Here is a 16,559-nt window from a genome sequence, read left to right on the forward strand (position 1 = left end):
AAAGTAATCTGGTAATTTACTGTACATAACAGGAGGAAAACACGTTTCCTTATAGAGAAAAGGGTGGTGTAATATGCAGATTATATGCAGATTCAAAACGACTGTTGGCTGTGAATTATCTTGACTTACTAACATACACAGGGTATACAAACACGACTGGTACACATGCTCCTCTCTGCTCGTCTGTATGCCAAAGTATTATAGAGCAGTGATGTCAAAGTCATTTACATTGTGGGCCACACACAGCCCACTTTAGTGTAAAGATTTAATTCAGTTTAAGGAAAATATGCTGCTGTAGTAAATGCAGGAAATCTGTCAACACAAATAAATAAATATAGAATTACAGAAAACGTTCTGGTAGTTCACTCCCTATTAAAAGTCCTTCCCCCCTATAACTGTAAAAAACTTCTGTGGCAGATAGGAATGTTTCCATTTTTACACTATGTTTGACCATTGCTGTTGTTTAGTTTTTATTTAATGATGTGATATGTAATACATGCAATGGTGGAGGTCTTTATCAACAGCAGCCCTGCCTTTATTTTAGTAGTAAATAAATGTATGAGTTGTAAAAGCATCCTCCTGGTCTCAGGCGTTGCTTCATAATGTTGGTCCATGTTTATTATTAAATGCTTTCTGTTTAGCTTCGATGTTGCCCTTAAGCTTTATAATTATTACTAGTTTGAATTTCCATCTCCGCAACTATCACAGCAGATGGCTGCACCTCCTGGTTCTGCTGGAGGTTCTTCCCATGCTTGCTCACAGGAGGTCGTTCGATTGTTGGGTTTTCTCTCTGTTGTTGTAGTTTCTTTATCTTATGATGTAAAGCACCTCGAGGTGACTGTTGTTGTCATTTGATTCAAATCAGTTTCATATAAATAAAATTGACCTGAGTTGAATGTTTGGTTCCAGATGGATGTTTGAGTGCCTGTCTGTGTGTTATTAGATTTGTAGATTTGTCAACAGAAGATTTAAATTTCACTTCACCAACTAAGCACCCAGGAGGGAGACTTCAAAGAAGTTTAAGAAGGTGTTGGATCTGTGTGCATGTTTGCAGTGGAATAGAATTAAGCTTCACTCTGGTTTCGTTGAGTTTTGGGCTCCTCTAAAGGTCACGATTATTCGAGCACAGACTGCTAGTTTTGTATTTCCAGTGTTTTTGTTTTTTCTCTTGAGGTTATTCTTTCTTTTCCCAGAGTTCCCTTTTTGTCATTTTTGTGACTTTGTGGTCTCTGCAGTTCGTAGGTATCTTCTGGGTCATTTCCTGTTTTACTTTGACAGTTAGTCGTCTCTTGTGTCTTGCTTTGAATTTTGCTTCCCCCAGTGATAGTTTCGATTCTCTACACATGTGCTGCGTTCTCCCTGAATTCAGTCTGGATCCACTTCAGAACTAAAACCTACCTAACATACCTGTTAGACAGCTGTTAACTCAAAATGTTTATTATTTTTATTATTATTGTTGTTGTTTTACCAGGTTGTTATTTTTATCACTTGTGCATTTAGTCTATAGCTCTTTACCAGGTAGATGAACTGCAAATTTGGACATTTCCTTGATGTTTTCACTTTTTCAGTCCTGGAAATTCTCACTGAAAAAAATAAAAAATAAAAAATATCCTGTAATTGTTGTTAGAGGAGATCTGATCTTTTTGTCCTTCTTCTGCTTATAGCTGCTTCAACTAGGGGCTGTGGCAGCATCATCTGCCTTCATCTCCACCTCACTCTAGTCCAAGCATGCATGCCCTCCTTCACTACATCCATGAACCTTTTCAGTGACCATCCTCTTTGCTTCCTGACCAGCAGCATTTAAACTCCCCACTCCTGCCCATCGTTGTCCCATTGCCTCTGAACAGACAGAGATGGGAGGTGGTCTTTCTCTAAATTTATTTAGCAAAACAAAATGCAAATGTGTTCTGTTGATGAATGCATTTTACACAAAGATCAATTTAGCCTTAAAAAACGTTGCAGATCTGCAGAGCAATCTCTGCACAAACACTAGAGCTGCAACGATTCATCATGTATCCTGAGTAACTCAATTATTAAAAATCCCACATTTTTTTGCTGTGATGCTTTTTACACACGGCTCTGTAGTGCCGAGTGTTCACCACGTAAATTCGAGAATTTCTCTCACATTTGCAATGTTACCGCGATGGTCACATCATGTAAAGTGAAAGAAAATGTATTTCTATTCAATTTTTATTTATGCAGCACCAAATCACAACAACAGTCGCCTCAAGGCGCTTTATATTGTAAGGTAGAGCCTACAATAATACAGAAAAAACCCAACAATCATATGACCCCCTATGAGCAGCACTTTGGCGACTTTGGGAAGGAAAAACTCCCTTTTAACAGGAAGAAACCTCCGGCAGAACCAGGCTCAGGGAGGGGCGGAGCCATCTGCTGTGATCTACTGTAAAGACCTGCGTTTTTTTCCTGTTTTGAATATTTATTATTCTCATTAATAATAATTTCTCATCTGATTTCTCAATCGAAAAATGAATAGAACTCTCAATACTTACTAAATGTATCGATAGTTGCAGCCGTAGGAAACACACACAGTGAGGAGCACCTCCAATTTTGCTGTATGGATAATAATAAACTATTCTATTCTATTCTATTCTACTCTTTTATCGCTTTAGAATTTCTTTTTTTTTAATTTATCAAATGCCAGACAGTCATAAAGCACATAGGTACAGATAGAAATGATAGTCTCCTTTTTTTCGTTTTTACAACATTCAATAAACATAAATAACATAGATGGCATGAATCAGCAGGAGAATTTGTGCACGGTCATATGGTGGACTACAAAGAGATTTCTCATGCTGGTAACTTTTCTAAGTATTTAAGTAACGGGTTCCAGTAAGTAAAAAATCTATCCGACGAGCCTCTGAGAGAGAATTTTATCTTCTCCAGTTTTTGAAGTCTTAGGATGTCATGTAACCAGACTGATTAATGGTGGCTGAGATGATTTACACAACAAATTCTTTAAGGGCAATAAGAGAAGCAAAGGCAACAAGGTTATTTTGGATAGCTGTGATACGAAGGTTGTTTGGTGGTTTGCCAAAAATAGCAATATGTGGAGTCGGAGTTAAATTTATATACCTTATATATCTGAAATAGTTTTGAAGAATTGATGCCAAAGTTCAGACCCACACTGTGGAACCATCCTTTCACCTACACGACGGCGTACAAAGATCCTGTGTGATGTACCAAAGATTTCATCAGTCCATAAAACCTTCTTGATGCATCTCAACCATCCAGGAAAATAAATCTCCAAAAGTTGATTCTGTTCATCTGGACGTAGCGTTTCGTGGGAGAAACGTTTCGTCATCATCAGGTGACGTCTTCAGTCTCAGCTGCAGGTTTCAACCTTATAAACAGGACATTTGCATAATGACTGAAACCAGCCCACTGAAGGAACAATGGGCTGGGAGGTCAGTTCCTTCATCATTAATATGCAAATTCTCATGACCATTGATCAACAACCACTGATCAGTGTCCATGAGTCCCATTCACAGAGAGTTGGGGAATGGCTGCAATCACAGCATTGTAAGATGGTGACAGATGTAACCTTAGGCCCCCCTCCTTGACTCATGGATATTGATAAGTGGTTGTTGATCAATGGTCATGAGAATTTGCATAATTATGATTAAGGAACTGACCTCCCAGCCCATTGTTCCTTCAGTGGGCTGGTTGGCAGCAGTCAGCTGAGACTGAAGAAGTCACTTGGATGAGTGACAAAACGTTTCTGCCACAAAACGCTACGTCCAGATGAACAGAATCAGCCTTTGGAGATCCATAACACCTTCTTCCAGTCTTCAGTAGTCCAGTGGTGGTGTTTCATGGCCCAGACAAGCCTCTTTGTCTTATTCTGACGTCTTAGCGATGGCTTTCTTGGTGCAGCTCGTCCTGTCAAACCTGAAGTCTTCTCTTCACAGCTGAAACTGAGACTTGCTCACTACGACCACTATTAAGCTGCTTGAAGCTGTCGTCCTGTGAGCCGCCATCACACAAGCTGTTAACTCTCAGAAACTTGTCCTCTGATTCAGTCGTGTCTTTGGGTCTGCAGACCTCAGTGCGCTTGATGGTGAAGGGAACTGCACTCACTGACACTTTGACTTTCTTTGCAGAAACCACATCACTACCTTTATACCATAAATGGAAAAACTGGGGTGTTCTAAAACATCTGACCGGTTGTGTATCTGAATCAAAAACAACACGCTGCTAGCCAACCCTGGTTTATATATATGTTAGCCAAAACTTAAAGGAAGAGTGAAACACAGGTGCACACATACACATACCAGATTGCACATGCAAGATACAAAACACACCCAAACCAACACTAAGTGAATGCAGCTAGGCATGCATATATGGAAACAAAACCTTTAGATTGGATTTAGCGGACAAGGTAGATGGTCACATATAGCATTCATTAAAAAAACACATAAGGAAGTACATTAAAAAAGGGTGGCTGGTGCTATATATGCTTGATCTCTGTATGATTGTTTTTCTTTTACCTGCATAAAATTCAGGACCATATACGGCTCCAACCATTGGATTCAGCTTCCAGCCTGCACAGGAGACACACATGCAAGCAAAACCACACACAGGATAAACGTTAGCATTGCTGCATGAAGCTGCACCTCTCTGGGGCTATACAACAAACCTTTTCCTTTGAATCACTTTGCTCTTATCTTTTGTAAGTGCAAATGCATCATTAATTAGAAACAGAATCACAACCCTTTAATTGTCATTAAACATCGGATGTTCAACAGAATTAGAAGCAACTCTCTGGTCGCAGCATTTAGAATAAAAACAATAAAAACAAATAATTGCTGACAATAAAAACAAATCTAAACAAACCAACTATGCAGATGTGCAACGTTTATACAAATGTGTTGCTCTGAAATATTGCACTCGTCTTGTGTGGTGGTGATGCGTATGTTTATGTGTGTGTCCTAGCCTGATTTACTCATTATTTTCACCAGTGAGAGTTCATGCCTCTGAAGTGCTCCAGCAACAACCAATCAGGGGGAGCCATTTGTTTACCAAAGACAAATAAGAATGTCTGGCAGGAGTGATTAGTGGGTAGTCCTGGGATGGTGATGAGGTCAAACATGTGAACAGCAGTACTGCACAGAAGGAACCTGGCTGGAGCACAGGGGGCAGAGCAGGTTGTCCCTGGTACTAACCTCAAGGTGTTCTTTGTATCCACTGGAGTGTGACTGTTAGCTAGAATGCACTTCCATAGAAATAAAAAGTGCTTCGGTGAATGAGCCAAGTTGTATAAAGTGCTTTGAGTGCTAATGCAGACTAGAAAAGCATTTATAGCATATTTACGAAGCAGTCTATTTACCATGTTTTGCTCCGTTATATGAACTATTCAGTCTTTTTCCAACCACAGCTTAAAATAAGTTAAATCCTTTCTGCGAACACTCTGCCAGGACTGAGGTTCTGTTGCCTTCTCCAGGTGGAGGCCTCTCTGCTCTCACACCTGAGTGGTTCATAGCTCAGTGTCTGAGCGGAGGCATCACTCCAGGCCAGAGAGGAGCCGATACCCCAAGTGGAGTTTAAGTATTTTGCATTTCTTTCATGAGTGAGGGGAAAGGGGAGATTGACAGACTGATTGTGGCCACAGCTGAAGCCACTGCATTGGTCTGTAGTGGTGAAGAGAAAGCTGAGCATGAAAGTGAAGCTGCTGATTTACTGGTCAAGCTACATTCGAACTGCCAACAATGACTACAAGCTGTTCAGCTGTGTGGCAGGTGCTGTAGGACCCAATTGCAGGACTCCGAGACAACAGACTAACTTAAAGAGACGGCTTTATTGTTATTTAGAAACTCTAAAAGAAATGCAAAATACGAATACTCAGAAAAGGAAGAAACTCAGAACTTGGAACTAGAAAAACGTGGAAACTCTGAGGGAAAACTTGGAGGACACAGGGATACAAGAGGGAGAGCAAAGGAAGACTCAGACAACATGCTGTATACACAGCAGGTAAATGGATAATACAACTGAGAGGCACCAGGAATAAAGACCATGAACCGAAGACTGTGGAGCTCAAACATAAAACGAACCAATAGAACAGGAGCACTACAAAAACAATCAAAAATGAGAAAAAACCTAAAACATCCCAAAAACTCAAAAATCTGAGTCAGTGATCCACGGACCATGACAGCTTTGGAAAGTGGCCAAAAAAATTAGATTTCAGATTAAAGAGTGGCTGAGCTCTTTCTTAGCAAGAGTGTGATGAGTTCAGTCGTTATGGAGGGACTTAAACAGTGCAGCTGTTTGGGGATCTGACCAGACAATCTTCCCTGGCACCTCCTAAGTGCCATGTCCTACTGGGATCCTACTGGGACTACCATAACTCTCGCTGGCTTTGGAATCAGCAGCTTCCCGTTTGAGCTGGAGGAGGTGAGAGGGAGATGGACTTCCCTGTTTGCTGTCCCTGTGATCCAAACATGGAGTAGAAATGGATGGATGGATTGTATAGTGAACTCTCTTATCTGGACTGTCATAAACATTATCACTCTGCCTCCAGATGGCAGCATTTTAAGTGTTCTTTATATGGTGTAAGGTGATAAACAATCAGTTAACTCGGTAACTCTTGGTAAATTTTTCTCTTCTTTATCTTTCTTTATCACAAATGTCATCTTTCTTTCATGTTCCTAATGAAAAAAGAAAAAGTAATTATTGTACACAAAGTTAATTTGCTAAAAAAAAGACATTGAGGGTGACTGATTGTAGCGCAGAAAGTAGATGAGGTTGCTGGTTCAAACCCTGGCTGCCCCCAAATATCCTTGAATAAGATAGTGATCTGATGCATGATTGATGAGATGCATTGATTGATGATGCATGAGTGATCTGACCCCTCTGATGCATCTGATCAAACTGTAGACTTTACAAACAGTGGATGGTCCTCTAGAGCAAAGGTGTCAAACTCCAGTCCTCGAACAATATTAGTAGGTCATGCTGCAGTGCCAACCCCTAACCCTACTCAAGTAAATTTAAATACATTTAAGTAAATGTTAAGTGTTTGGAAAATGTACTTTTATTGCACCGTGTTCATTCAGTGATGAGCTGCTGTAACGTGGTCACCTCAGCATGCAGAGTCTACAGTCTTCTAAATGACCCACTAATTTAATTAGATGTGTTGCTGCAGGGACACATGCAGAAGTTTCAGGACGCCCTCGAGCTGGAGTTTGACACCTGTGATCTAGACAAACACTGTGCAAACCCCACCTCCACCACCGCCCCAGCATACATGCTGGACGTGTCTGTACACATGGTGATCCAAAGCCACACATATTGATGGTAAATGTGAAGTGGGCTTGATAGCAAAAGACTTTGAGGTGACAGACTGAAGAGACTACCAATAAAGATGCGTGATGTCAGGGCTCACTCTCTATGGCTCTGCACTAATAGGACAGAGGTGTGGTGTATCTGTAGATAGTAACACGTCTGACCCCCCCCCCCCCCCCCCCCCCCCCCCATTATCTGCTTTCTTTTCAGTGCTTTCTCCTTCCATCATCACAAACGTGTGTGTGAGGGATGGAGGAGAGAAGCATGTACTCTGCAGGCCCTTCTCTCCCTGTTTACGAATGAGTCCTGGCTCTTTTATTGGCTCTATTCCTTTATCCATTCACTGTGTCATCTATCACAGCATCATGCTGTGTACCACATTCTCCTTCTACTTGAAATCGCTCCTCTCAGCTCTGATGGCCCTTTCTCTTTGCTGCTCTCTTCTTTTACCTTTTTACCGTCCATACGTGCCTTAGATTTCAGTTTGCTATTTGTGTTTGGTTTAATGCAAAATGCCTCCTGACAAATACTGGTTTCATTAATCAAATGTTAATCAGTTTGGCATTAAGGCACAATCTGGTGCCTATCTGTATCATTTAACCTTCAGTCCACTCAAGCTTAGTCTATGGAAGGCTAATTGTTTACTTCTCCTCTTAAACAGCTCAAAACGTTTCTTGTTAAAAACAGTGAAGAAAATACAGACAACTGAGAGTGAGAGTGGTAAAAACATGAATGGAAACTTTACCATTTGTGTAAGGGTTTGCCATCTTTTTGTTGGTCATTACTCTGGCGGTGGCGTTGTTCACCTGTCAGCAGACAAAAAAGGTGTATAATAAGACAGTGTAAGATACACAAAATTAAACATACACAAAAGCAAAACGCTTACAATTAATAACTGCTAATAAAACCACTCTCCATGCAATGCTGGTATTTTGTCAATTCAACAAGTGAGGGTACATGCACTCAGTCTAATAGAAAGAATCAATCATAACATTCAACATCAGATAAAGAAAAAGAAAAAATACAACAGGGAGAAAAATTTATAAAACAAATTGTTGTTTCAGTGTCATATCTTAAAATATTTTGGGATTATTTATGTTTCAAAATGCAGTTTCCATAATAATGTTACTGTTCCTGTTTCTCTGATCTGCATGCTGCTAATTCCACTGCTTTGTAATACTAAACAACATCTGACTTATATTCCTGTAGAAGGATATAACTCGCGTTAATGAAGAGCGCACTTATGAATACGGAGATTAGTCCCGTTCTATCCCCACTAACCTGTCAACTGATCACATGCATCTGACTGTCTGAACAGTATTAGGCTGCTCCACACAACCAAACCTGTAATGCTGGACAAGTTCAGCCCTGAAAACTGATTCTGAAGAAAACGGAAGTTTCTGACTCAGTGCTGGCATTATACACATTACAGTAATCTGTGGTTGTTTCATTATGTATCTTCTAGTTCAGAGAAAACTGTAATGACAGGGAAGAAGATTAAAGCCTGAATATCATCTGTGATTTATTTTTACCTGGTCCCGTTTCTATCTAAGAGCATAACAAGTTGAACTCGCCCTCAGCAGAGTACACCCTTCATGCAACTGCCCGAATATCAGTTACAAGTATTTGCAACAAACTGGATGTAAACAGACAGATTTTCCAAGTCAGTATTTTCAAACTAGAAGAACTTCCTGTTTAGACATTAGTCTTAAATATTTTAAAACGGAAAATTATAAAGCGTGGAAAGACTGTGAAACTTAAACTTGAGGTGCCAAGGATAAGGAACTACCGGAGAATAGTTTTAACAAGGAGCAAAGGACTAGCAGTGGGAAAATACTGTAAAATACATATTTCTAACTTAAATAAAACACAAACACATAAAACAAAGAAAAAACTCATGCACATGGCACAGGCTCAAGTATACGTGAGAGGAGGCAAATGCATCAAAAACACTACCACAGTGCTGAATCGTGTCTTTCTCACACACGCACACTTACGGATCAGGTTCAGCATGCAGCGTTCAAGGTGCAGCAGGCAGGGAGAGAGGTGGAGGAAATGATGAAAGAAAAGAAGAAAGGGGTGGAGTAAGTGAGGAAAGTGGGGAGTATGTCAGGAAATATTAGGCAAGCGAAAAAGGGAAAGAGATTCAAGGGGAGGAGAAGGGGAACAGCAGAAGAGGGGGAAAGGAGTAAAGGGAGACAGGAAGCACCTCTATTTTTCGTCCCTCTACGATTGTACCATTTAGTTTCTCCCGTGCATGGTCAGCATCTGCACTGGTTTCAAATGTTACAAACCCAAAACCCTGCAGTGGCCAGGAGGTGGGGTTGAAAAATCAAGCAACAAAAGAAGGACGTCCAGAAGTAAGATGATGAAACAAACAGGGGAAGATAGAGAGGAGAAAAAGACATAAAGGACAGATGAGAGAGCTTCAGGTCTGAATCAGAAAAGCCAGAGAGGTGTCACGCTGATCACACAAATATGGGAAACAGCTGGAGTCACACTGAAGAAAGGTGGAAACACAGGACTTAGATGTTCATGTCATTATATACGTGTGTGTTTGTGTGTGTGTTTGTGTGTACACGCGTACGTGCGCATAGTTCTGTTCACTTCATTTCAGTTTTATTTATATAGTGTTAAATCACCACAACCATTGTCTTGAGGTGTCCACAAATAGAGATAAAACAGAGAAAACCCCAACAATCCTACGAGCATGAGCAAGAGCTTTGGTGGCAGTGGGAAGGAAAAACTCCCTTTGCACAGGAAGAAACCTCCAGCAGAACCAGAGTCAGGGAGGGGCGGGGCCATCTGGCACAACTGCTTGGTTGTGAGGGGAGAAAGACAGAACCAAAACATGGTGTGGAAAAGAGCCAGAGATTAATAATAACTAATGATTACATTCAGAGTGATGTGTAAGCACATAGTGAGTAAAATGATGAATTCAAAGGAAACAGCAGTGTTGGGAAGGTTACTTTTAAATGTATTCCATTACAGATTACAGATTACATGCCCCAAAATGTATTCTGTAACGTATTCCGTTACGTTACTCAATGAGAGTAACGTATTCTGAATACTTTGGATTACTTAATATATTATCATGCTGTTTACAACTACATGAATGTACTATTGCTGTGATTTATTACTGTTACTGAAGGTCCGCGGCTCTGAACCGTAGTAAAGGGACCTCTGGCTAATACGGTGGGTTCTGTGTCGGCTCGTAGCTGAAAACTAGCTTTACTTTGTTGTCTGGGTCAACTTTGCTAGCAGAGACAGAGAGAGGCGTTGAAAGGCTGCTCCAACAGAACTTATTGTTTCAGAGGAAAACACGAACACGGTGTACAGTCGAGTCTTAATAGCTTACTTACAGCTGGGCTCGTCAGGCTCTCTTCTTGGCTGCAGTGGTTATTATTATATTTACATGCTTCCAGCTCCCGTTTCTGCTCGATGACAGCTCGTACTTTTCCTTTTTCTCCCTCCCTCGCTCACAGACACATAACGTGTATGGCTGTCCATTCTCCCTGCAGCACGGACTACACTGCCCATGATGCTACATTCTTTAGAGGTATACCTGTAGCATTCTGCCTGTTAGCTTAGCACAACAACAACAAAAAGGCCTCTCTCACCAGGAAACACGCAGAGAGAGCGTCACCCTGTAACCATGGCAACCGTAACGCTGCCGCCTGGAACAACAGAACGTAGCTGTCAAACAAAACCCAAACAGTCCTGACCCGCCACAATATGAAACAGGGAAGTACCGCCGTGTAATCCATTTATTTCAACAAAGTAACTGTATTCTAAATACCACCTTTTTAAACAGTAACGGAATACAGTTACTCATATTTTGTATTTTAAATATGTAACGGCGGTACATGTATTCCGTTACTCCCCAACACTGGAAACAGTGCATCATAGGATGCACCTAACAGCATAGGCCTATTGCAGTGTAACTAAAGGAGGGTTGAAGGTCACCTAATCCAGGCCTAACCTAAAGTTTTATCAAAAATGAAAGGTTTAAACCCAATCGTAAAAGTAGAGAAGATGTCTGTCTCCTGAATCCAAAGTGCGAGCTGCTATCACAGAACAGGGGTCTCAATGTCATGCTTAGTCTTGTGGCAGGCAGGATGTAGGACCCAAATGCAGGACTCGAGACACGTGGGGATGAACTAAAGGAGGCAGCTTTATTGCGCTGTGAAAAACTCAAATACTACATACAAGAAACAAAGCATAACACCTAGAAACTAGGAAACCAAGAACCCAGGAAACTAGAAAACTAGAAACAAAGAAACTAGAGATTAGGAGTTGACGAGAAACAACAATGGAAACCAGGAGCATAGAGAAACATGCAGCAATGTGAGGTAATGATGCGACAACGGGCAGAGGAACACACAGGGCTTAAATACACAAGGGAGTAATGAGACACAGGTGAAGAGCACAGCTGGTAATCACACATAACGAGAAGGAGGGGAAGGAAAAGTGAAAACAGTGAGTATGGAGCCAGACTGTCAAAGTAAACCAGGAAACATGAGACAGCATAAAGACGCAGACGTGACACTGACACATGGAGACATGGAGACAGACTGGGGACACATGGAGACAAGCGTGATGGGACATAAACGTGCAACATGGAAAGGCATAGTAACAGAAAGCTAAAGACTAGAAACTAACATACACGAAGAACAATAAGAACCAAACCCATGAATAATACTAAATACTGGGTCACAGACACAGTGTTGTGACATTGAAAACCTCCCGTTCTACTGTTTAACAGTCCTGGAACCACAGCCTGAAGCGAAGTGCTCTGTTGGGGTGATAAGGTATTATGAGGCCAATGCGATGAGAAGAATTTTAAATTCAATTCTGGATTTATAAGTGAGCCAATGAAGATACGTCAGTATAGGAGAAATATGCTGTCAGTATTCTTTCTGTAACATTTTGGATCAACTGGAGTCTATTAGATAGATATGATACAAACCACTGCAGCACAGTACCTGTAATACCTACAGCATGTTCTAATCGCTCTAATAGGATATTATGGTCAACAGTATCAAATGCTGCACTAAGGTCAAGAAGGACAAGCACAGAGATGAGTCCACTGTCAGAGGCCATAAGAAGATCATTTGTAACCTTCACTAAAGCTGTTTCTGTGCTGTGATGAACTCTGAAACCTGACTGAAACTCTTCAAATAAACCATTCCTCTGCAGATGATCTGTTAGCTGTTTGACAACTACTCTTTCAAGGATTTTTGATATGAAAGGAAGGTTGGAGATTGGCCTATAATTAGCTAAGACTGCTGGGTCTACAGATGCTTTTTGAGTAAAGGTTTTAATGCTCAGGACTTCTTTGAGCAATCTGGCAGGATTGGGGTCTAAAAGACATGTTGATGGATTAGAGGAACTAATTAGTTAAGTTAACTCAGAAACATTTAAATTTTGTTTGTGAAGAAGAAAAGAGCAATTCAAATCTTCCTGGTGGAAGAGAGGGTTATCTCTCTGCGCCTTTGGGTTGGGGAACGGGTTATGACGGTCGTCTGTGCTTATCAGCGAATGATGGTTCAGAGTATGTGTCCTTCTTGGAGTCCCTCGGCAGGGTGCTGGAGGCTCCACATGAGGAGTCTGTTGTCCCACTGTGAGAGTTCAAAGCTCATGTGGGCAATAACAGTGAGTCCTGGAGGGGCATGACTGGGAGAATTGGCCGGCCAGATCTGAACCTGAGCGGTGTTTTGTTACTTCTGCGCAAACCACAGTTTGTCCATCACAAACACCATGTTTGAGCATGAGGGTTACATGTGGCAACAGGACACTCTAGGCCAGCGGTCCCCAACCCCCGGGCCTTGGACCGGTACCGGTCCGTGAGTCGTTTGGTACCGGGCTGCGAGAGTTGAGGCTCAGGTGTGAAATGTATAGTTTTCAGGGTTTTTATCGGTTTTCAGTGTTATTTTGTTATCGTTTTTATCGTTTACTCGGTTTTCCTGGGTCTTTTCACGTGTGTTATGAATAAATCTTCTTTTTTTCAGTACTAGTTTTATTTTGTTGTATTTATCCGCGACACCTTAAAGGCCGGTCCATGAAAATATTGTCGGGCATAAACCGGTCCGTGGCGCAAAAAAGGTTGGAGACCGCTGCTCTAGGCCGCAGGTTAATGGTCAGTTTTGTAATTGTATCATCAGATCTGGGGCCATATGTTTTGGACACTCAGGTAAAGAGAGGGGCTGAGCTGTCAACTGATCACCACCTGGTGGGGAGTTGGTGGCAGAGGAAGATGCTGGACAGACCTGGTGCCTAAACGTATAGTGAGGTGTGAGGAGTGAGTCAGTGCCTGTCGTGTTGATAACTACTGAGCCAAATGGTGGACACCAGAGGTGAAGAGAGCCACCAGACTGAAGAAGGAGTCCTATTGGGCTTGGTTAGCCTGTGGGACTTTGGAGGCAGCTGATAGGTACTGACAGGCCAAGCGGAGCGCTGCTTGGGCCGTATCTGAAGCAAAAACTCGCGTGTGGGAGGAGTTTGGAGAGGCCATGTAAAAGGCTGCCTCAAAGAGATTCTGACAAACTGTCAGGCAGCTCAGGAGGGGAAAGGACTATATAGTGCGGACTGCTGTGTGGAGCGCAGCTGAGTTCAACTGAGAACATTGTTGGGCAGTGCGAGGAACACTTCACGGACCGAGATCCCACTGGCACATCTTATGTGGAGGAAGTAGAGTCTGGGGACAAGAAGGACAAGTCGTCGTTCTCTGGGGGTGAGGTCACTGAGGCAGTTACACAACCCCTTGGTGGCAGAGCCCCTGGGGTGGATGAGGTTTGACCTAAATTCCTGAAGGCCCTGGATGTTGTACGGCTGTTTTAATTGACATGCCTCTACCATGTTGAGTGGAGATCAGGGGAACCTCTGTGTGTGTGCCAACTGCTGGGGGATCACACTCCTCAGCCTCCCTGGGAAAGTCTATGCCAGGGTGCAGGAAAGGAGTGTCCGTCCGTTAATCGAACCTTGGATACAGGAAGAACAATGCGGTTTTCGTCCTTGTCGTGTAATACTAGAAGAGCCCTTTATACTCTCAAGGACACTTGAGGGTGCATGGAAGTTTGCCCAACCAGCCTACATGTGTTTTGTGGAGTTTCAAAATGCATTTAATCATGCCCCTCGGAGTGTCCTGTAGGAGGAGCTTTGACAGTATGGGGTGTCTGTCCCATTGTTATGGGCCATTCAATCCTTATACAACCATTGCAAGAGCTTAGTCCACATAGCCGGCAATAACTCAGAGTCATTTCCAGTGGGTGATGAACTCTTCCTGCCCTTTGTCACCGATTCTGTTCATAATTTTTATGGACAGAATTTCTAGGTGTAGCCTAGAAAGGCTTCCACTTGGGTGGTTTCAGAATCTCATCTCTGCTTTTTGCAGACGATATGGTTCTGTTGGCTTCATCAGGCGATGGCCATTCACAGCCGACTGTGAAGCAGTAGGAATGAGAATCAGCACCTCCAAATCTGAGGCCATAGTCCTCAGCTGGAAAAGGGTGGAGTGCCCACTTCAGGTCAGGGACAAGTTCCTGCTCCAAGTGGAGGAGTTTAGGGATCTTGGGGTCATGTTCACAAGTAACAGGAGAACAGGAGATTGATAGACGGATTGGTGCTGTGGCTGCAGTGATGTCCGTCGTGTTGTAGAGAGAGCTGAGTGTAAAAGTGAAGCTCTCAATTTACGAGCTGAGGGTAATGTATATATATAAAGCGCCTTGAGGCGACTTTTTTTGGGATTTGGCGCTATATAAATAAAATCGAATCGAATTGAATTGAATTGAATGGTGGAAAGAACAAGATCACAGATACAAGCGGTGTAAATGAGCTTCCTCTGAAGGGTGGCTGGCCTCTCCATTGGAGATAGGGTGAGGAGTTCGGCCATGCAGAAGGGGCTCAGAGTAGAGCCGCTGCGCATCCACATTGAAAGGAGCAGTTGAGGTGGTTCAGGCATGTGACAGGGATGTCTCCTGGGCACCTCTTGCGTAAGGTGTTCAGGGCAAGTCTCACAGGGAGGAGGCCCGGGGCAGACTCAGGACATGCCGGAAAGATTATATCTCTCGGCTGGCCTGGGAACACCTTGTACCATACATTAAAGGAATGCTTGGCTCAACAGAGCTCCGATTTTTGTGTCAGTCTGGCTACAAGAGAAACCGATCAATGGTACTTGAAATTGTACTTGATCATAGGTGCTCCAATGATAATTGAGATTCTCTCTCCAATAGTGTAGGATCTTTCTCTTGCAATCAAAAGCACCTTGAGAAAACTTTTGCTGTCAAAAAGTGCAATATAAATAAAACCAAAGTGAACCTGAAGCTCCACCTTTAGGTTTAGATCAGGGGTGTCAAACTCATGTTACATTGCGAGTCACATTTAGCCCCCTTTGATCTCTTTCTGTCAGTGCAAAAAAGATACATATTTAACAGTTTTTCTACATGATGAAGGAAAATTTGCTATGACAAAGAAGGAAATCTTCAGCATGACTCTTTGAACTTTAACTGTACAAAATAAATGTGTAAAATTACAGAAAAAGTTTTGGTAGCTCATTACAACTATCCAGTTTTTTTGTTTTTATTTTTTTTGTAGTTGTAAAAAAAAAAAGAGACATTTCAACAGAACTTTTCTGTTTTTGCACAAAGCTACAGAGTTTTTATTAGGGACAGAGCTAAGTGTTTTTTAATTTGACATAGTTTGCAAAAGTTGAAATTGTTTAATAGCAGAAATGAGTCTTTCTTGTCAGATGTAATTCCTGGGGGACAAAAAGAGCCACTGCCAACACTGCAAACAGCAGTGGAATTAAACTGAGAGATAGAGCTGTGCAGGAATTTATTGATGGGAAAGGAAGAAAGCAAAAGTAAGAATAAATTCATTACAATGTTACTTAAAGATGAAGTGTAGTTTTGATCTTCTCTGCTGCTGGTTCAGTGAAACCTGCAGTTACAGTCAGTAAAATGTCAGTACCTGACTGCATGTCCATATGTGTTTTGCCGCACTTTGTGTTTACAGCTTCTTGCAGAATATGTTTACCTGCTCTTAATCATTTGCTGGTTTAGCTGTTTGGTGGTTGTTGACATGGTTTTGAGGGCTTTTAGCTGAGATTCTGATGCTTCTGTGGATATCACATGTCTATATTGGAATAACAGATCTGACGGTTCATCCTGTTAAACCACATGTTCTCGCTTTCGTCTCGCTATCGGTGGCATTGGGTTCCAACAAGTTAATTGTTTATTGATTAATTACTGTGTGTAGTATGA

At 41.9% G+C, this 16,559-nt stretch overlaps 1 protein-coding gene across 4 annotated transcripts in view; it reads right to left on the minus strand.

Moving 5' to 3' along the window:
• rbfox3a (RNA binding fox-1 homolog 3a) overlaps nt 1-16,559 on the minus strand; it is a 497,652-nt gene that overhangs the window by 41,874 nt on the left and 439,219 nt on the right. For all 4 annotated transcript variants that reach the window (XM_087837000.1, XM_087836998.1, XM_006801633.2 and 1 more), the window contains 3 exons: nt 9,509-9,601; nt 8,045-8,105; nt 4,512-4,565 (listed from right to left, as the gene is read on the minus strand). In XM_087837000.1, coding sequence (XP_087693126.1) covers nt 4,512-4,565; nt 8,045-8,105; nt 9,509-9,601 — 208 coding nt within the window. The remainder of the gene's footprint in view (nt 1-4,511; nt 4,566-8,044; nt 8,106-9,508; nt 9,602-16,559) is intronic.

Source organism: Neolamprologus brichardi, unplaced genomic scaffold, assembly GCF_056152115.1.
Source record: "Neolamprologus brichardi isolate AB-2024 unplaced genomic scaffold, ASM5615211v1 NODE_ptg000038l+_length_1369362_cov_1, whole genome shotgun sequence".
Lineage (NCBI taxonomy): Eukaryota > Metazoa > Chordata > Actinopteri > Cichliformes > Cichlidae > Neolamprologus > Neolamprologus brichardi.